This window comes from Neltuma alba, unplaced genomic scaffold, assembly GCF_004799145.2.
Source record: "Neltuma alba isolate B1F8T4 unplaced genomic scaffold, ASM479914v2 tig00011337_pilon, whole genome shotgun sequence".
Taxonomy (NCBI): domain Eukaryota; kingdom Viridiplantae; phylum Streptophyta; class Magnoliopsida; order Fabales; family Fabaceae; genus Neltuma; species Neltuma alba.
This window is the reverse complement of record NW_021636039.1, coordinates 204,498-210,234: the sequence shown is the minus strand read 5'-3', so window position 1 is coordinate 210,234 and position 5,737 is coordinate 204,498. Positions and strand designations below refer to the sequence as shown.

At 34.3% G+C, this 5,737-nt stretch overlaps 1 protein-coding gene across 1 annotated transcript; it reads left to right on the top strand.

Moving 5' to 3' along the window:
* The first annotated feature begins 1,554 nt into the window (after window positions 1–1,554).
* On the top strand, window positions 1,555–3,480 carry LOC114712101 (transcription factor JUNGBRUNNEN 1-like). Its single transcript, XM_028896569.1, has 3 exons — window positions 1,555–1,785; window positions 2,326–2,612; window positions 2,710–3,480. Exons 1-3 carry the CDS (start codon window positions 1,605–1,607, stop codon window positions 3,163–3,165), a joined length of 924 nt encoding a protein of 307 aa, XP_028752402.1. The 5' UTR covers window positions 1,555–1,604; the 3' UTR covers window positions 3,166–3,480.
* The last annotated feature ends 2,257 nt before the right edge of the window (window positions 3,481–5,737 follow it).

Here is a 5,737-nt window from a genome sequence, read left to right as displayed (position 1 = left end):
TAATAATTTGCAGAATATGAAGTAAGTATGTTAGAAAGATTTTATCTCAACTTACGTAAAACATGCTTATAAACAATTTTAAATTCTAATTCAAACAGGGCCAAGATGTGTTAATTTTAGAATACTTCACTATATATATAAATAAATGAGGGGGACCTTATTGGTTCGTCTTTGTTGATTAAGCATCCTTGGAAGACATTATTAGAATGGTGAGGACATGGCTACGACCAAATGTGGTCAAAAGAGAAAACAGTGCATGAGTGGCGTGTCGTTTTGCCGTTTCATAGTCAATATAAAAATAGTAATTTTGACCATTGCTTCCCCCTATTCATGCTTTTCTCAAACCGAACCCCCGGCTGGCTGTGGTTGTGCTATGTTTTCTCCATGATGATGTCGTGCTATAAGATCAATTGAAATAAACGTATATGCTCAGTGAAATTTAATTACAATAATACAACCTCCAATCCTTAACATGAGAACTACACAAGTAATTTATAAAAATTAAGGAAATCAATTGATTTAGCTAGTTGTAATAAATGAGTGTTGTGTCTTTTTTAAGATATTATTGTTAATCATGTGCATAGGAGCTACCCTTCTTGTGAAAACTCCCTAATATATGCAATTACTATAGGAATCATTTAAAGAGAAATAGATGAATATTAGAAATAAAATAGATTAAAAGCTTCAGTCTAAAAAAAATAAATTCAGATTTTATATTTAGGATCAAATTGAATTATTAATAATTAGTTCTCATATTAAGGACAGAATATGTTGAGAAAAAGGAGCTCTTACTTACTTAAATACTTGGCACGTACGTGGTTTTTGTTGATAAGCTTTTGATTACTATAAAATTCAATATATATCTATATCTATATCTACATGCATTGTATGGGACAAAATCGATTGTTTTTCCTTCCTTTTCTTGCCCAGTAACATTTCTAGAAAGGCTGAATTTAATAAATTAATTAGTTATAAACGTCAAACTCTTATGTTAAGCTGATTGGCCAGTTGAACATAAATAAATAAACTCATTTGCTAAGCTTGGATGTCACACACACGTACATAAAATCTCATTTAGTATAGGCGTGTTTAATTACTAACTAAGCAAGGGACTGAGTTAAATTAATATGCGCTATTGTTGGTTTCCTCTCCTGAAAATCTTTTCATCGGATGGGTTGAACGGTAGCTGCTGAGAAAATAACACCCCCCCCCCCAAAAAAAAAAGGCTTATTGGCTGGCTGTGACTGTGAGGTACGTTTATGCCCCTGTTTTACTGCTTTATTACGGTCAAAGTCAGCCCTAATTGGTTTGACCATAGTTGTCCCTGTCAGCTTCCAAACAAGAGAAGAAAAGTATTTGTACAGAAAAGCCAAGACGAAAAGAAAAAAGAAAAATTCCAACTTCGTGAGTGAATGCGGGTTGTTTGGAGTCTTAGATGGCGTACTTTAAATTAAACAATAGAACAAGTCCAAACCAATCCTTTTCGGCTTGAATAATCCCCACACTATAAGAGAAGATTCTCCCGTTTGTTGAAATTACCGCCAGGCCTTTTTGCTTCAGCGCGAAAGAAGAGTATACAGCAAACACACAGATCATCAGAAAACATGGATCATATGGAAGATTTGGGAAGCACAGAGGAGTTTGAACTTCCAGGGTTTCGATTCCATCCTACAGATGAGGAACTCGTGGGATTCTACCTCAGAAGGAAGCTTGACAAGAAACCCATCTGTATCGAACTCATCAAGCAGATTGATATTTACAAATACGACCCCTGGGATCTTCCGAGTATGTTTCTACATATCTTCCTCTTGATTTCATATCTTACACGCACTCCCTTTCTATTATTTTTAGGAATTTAAGAAACAGGAAAACATAAAGAAGTGTGCAACCAAGAAAAAGTAGAGTGGGTTCTCTGTAACACAACTGATATATGTAGATGCTTACAAGAGGCGAGAGTTTCGGGAAAAGAAACTAAATCATAAACTAGCTAGCTAACATTCTGAGTTGCTGCTGCTGGCAGCTATTTGATTTCTTTCCTTCATTTTACTTTATTTATGAGTACTCCAGGACCACCCTTTGGGGTTATATACACGCAGTTATGTACATTTGCACGCCTAAATGATTACTGATTTCCCATCTTGAGGCGAACATGTTTTTCTGTGTTTGTATTCCTGTTCTTGTAATCAAAACATGTTCTTAATTGCAAGGTGGGGTCGGTTAATGGTAAGGAGGAAACAATATTGACATCAAATTCACTTGAACGTGTTTCAACTTTACTTGTTTCTTTATAGCGAGCTTCATTAATTAGTTAGTTTATAAATGCAGAAGCCAGTTATGCGGGAGGAGAGAAGGAATGGTACTTCTACTGCAGAAGGGGAAGGAAGTACAAGAACAGTGTGAGGCCGAATAGAGTGACAGGATCAGGGTTCTGGAAAGCAACAGGGATAGACAAGCCTGTCTTTTCTGTTGCAGGAGAAGGCATTGGCCTCAAGAAAACCCTCGTTTACTATCGTGGCAGTGCTGGCAAAGGCACCAAAACTGACTGGATGATGCACGAGTTTCGCCTTCCCTCCAACAATAATGACCCTGCCAATAATAATCCCCAAGAAGCCGTAAGACTCAAAGATCCACAATATATATGCCTTTGTCAACTAAAACAGGTGATGATGCTCATGCGATTCTCTCTTTGATTTTCTGTTTGTGCTCCAGGAAATTTGGACCCTGTGTAAAATTTTCAAAAGAACCGTGACGCAAAAAAAGTGCACACCAGATTGGAGACACTTGGCCACAGCAAAGCGTCGTTCCACTGACAAGATGAGCAGATCAATGAGCATTAATAACAGTACTGTGGAGTCTTGTAATAGTACTATTACTTGTGATCGAGAATCATATATCAACTTTGGAGGATGCAGCCCAGAGCAGAAGCCTGTTGTTCATAATAACTACAGTACAAGCAATCATTATAATGATCAAAGGAATCATCACGTCAACCATTTCAGCACTTCATTAACGGCGGCTCAGCAGCCTCATCATCAAGTAACTGCGTCGTCATCACCATCATCATCATCTTTGAGCTTCTGGGGAAACCAGAAGGCTTCCAATGACCAGTTTGCTTTTGACAACCCATGGGATGAGCTTCGATCAGTCATGCAGTTTTGCTCTTAATTAGTCTTTCTATTATGTAAATAATCACCCTAGGGCTTTGCTCCTTGGGTGATTTTGAGGATGCATGCGCTATATATTCTCTCCATCGTCGACTTCCATTTGCAACTACTTTAACCTTTTTAATAAGATGCTAGTAGGTACGTAGTTTTAGTTGAATATCATTACATGCCTATATATTTAGACAGTGTTCAATACAGAGGACAGAGAAGATTTAATTTGTGTTAGAGAGATACTGTTATATATGCAATTTGAGCACATTCGCTTGATATGAACTTTTGTCTTGTTGGTTTGGTTTCAAATGATCTCTTCTACAAAGCTATTTCTTTTGGGATTTATCTTAACGTATTTGAGTGATTAAGATAATCATGATCTATTGGTATAATTAGATGCCATATATCCTTTTTCAACGAGTTCTTGATGATGTAAAGCAATCGTTTAATTTTTCGATTAAAAAAAAAGAATTCAATTTTTGAAATGAGACCGTTTGACATTTTTCTTTTTCTTTTCCCAAAAAAAAAAAAGAGGTCATGCATAACAATGATTTATGGAAGTTTTTAGGAATTAACATTGGTGAATGATCTCCCATTCCCCGTAATGTGAGATTATTGTAATTTTTAAAGGGACAAAGAATGAAAACAAATAAATCATTTTTAAAAGAAAAAATGCGTTTGAAAACATTTATATACGAAATCATAATCTTCTGATGACATACTTATATTTGTATAAACTCGCAAGATTTCAAATGTATACATTTATACACTAGACAAGAGTATTTGATAAATTTCAACTTCGGCTGCTTTTACGAAAGTGGAACTTTGATTTCTGTTTTGTTTTTTCCCCCTTGTCATCAAGAGAACTTTGATTTCAAAGTCTTACAATAATGGGCTTATGACTCTAATCAAGTAATATTTTTAAAAGACCTCTCGTTATTTCTGTAAAAGTTTGTTTTTTAGTATTAACTTTATTATTTTTATTGTTATACTATATCCGATTTTTAATATAAAAGTTAATTGACTAGATTAACTAATTTGAATACATTGAGAAAGTTTGTTAAATTAGTTATTTATAATAAATAGGTGTTGTTTTTACTAAAATACTCTTAATAATTATGTGTATTAATTAAAATTACCATTTGATTAAAATTTTTAACATGTGCAACTACTATAAAAATTACTTTAGAAAAAAATAGTAAAATATGAAAAATAAAATGGATTGAAATATTATATTTAGGACTAAATTAAAAGTTAAACTAACTTTTATATCAAGAACCAAAGGTAGTATTTTGAGAAACTTATTATTAATCAATTTTTAACAAAATTGCTAGTATATCACTTTATTGGAAGATTTCATTTAGGGCAAAGACAAAAAATTATACTATATAATTGCATTAAAAGTGAAAAAAAGCTAGTTAATACTGTATTCTCATCAAGAAATTTAAATAGCATGCCTTTGTCAATGGCTAATTGCCCCAACAAGCCATGCTTAGATAGATAAGGTTTTGAGTTTGAATCCAATGTTAATATATTCATCTGCGCATTTGTATTAAATAAAAAAAAGAAAAAAATAATATGTTAGTCTTTCTTAATAATCTTTTACTTTTTAAACTCACTTATAACCTAATCCCTTAATTATAAATCTCTATGACTCAATTTCTGAACTTTTGACATGTGTGTAACTCAGTAACTCATCTTTTAATTTTTTATATTATTATCCTTACTATCTATAACTCATCTTATGTGGTAAAGTTTTGTTTTCAAATCAGCTCCACATGCTCCTCGTTCCTAAAAACTCCATGCCCCTTCACCACATATTCCGATGCTCCCAATTCGGCGTCATTCCATTTAGGTTTCCCTTCAACTTCGGCGTCATCCCGTTCAGCTTTCCCTTCAACTTTGCAGCACGATGACACCGTCTCCCATGCTTATCAGCAAGAGTCATTCACTCCGAATCCTAAATCATACGTTTTCCCTCACATCAAGTTTTACTCGAGTGTTGTAATATTTCAAGCATCTGTTCGTCATTCAAATGCTTTGGGTTATTTCCGGGCAATTTTTTTTAATAAGCTAGCATAAGTAAAAGTAATTGCGTTTGCTTTTAGCATTTTCTGATGGTCTTTAGTTTCCTGCTTCATAAAGCAAGGAGGGACTATTGCTGACAAGCATGGGAGACGGTGTCATCGCGCTGCAAAGTTGAAGGGGTGGCTGGGCTGAACGGAATGACGCCGAGTTGGGGAGCATCAGAAAAGATGGCGAAGCCCTGAAGTGGCATGGAGTTCTCTGGAAAGAGAAGCCATGTGGAGCTGAGTTGGAAACAAAACTTTACCACATAAGATGAGTTATAAATAGTAAGGATAATAATATAAAAAATTAAAAGATGAATGACTAAGTTACACACATGTCAAAAGTTTAGAAATTGAGTTGTATGGACTTTTAATTGAGAGGTTTAAAAGTGAGTTTTAAAAATTAAAAGACTACTAAGAAAGACTAACATATGAATTTTCTCAAAAAAGAACAAGAAAAAAAGATATTTGTTTAGCTCCATTGAGGGGAGGTTGAGGAGAGGAGAGGCTATG

Coding starts and splice junctions, on each gene's coding strand:
- LOC114712101 (XM_028896569.1), top strand. CDS start 1,605: ATGGATCATATGGAAGATTTGGGAAGCACAGAGGAGTTTGAACTTCCA. Junction 1,786..2,325: donor CGACCCCTGGGATCTTCCGA/GTATGTTTCTAC, acceptor TTATAAATGCAG/AAGCCAGTTATGCGGGAGGA. Junction 2,613..2,709: donor ATAATAATCCCCAAGAAGCC/GTAAGACTCAAA, acceptor TTTGTGCTCCAG/GAAATTTGGACCCTGTGTAA.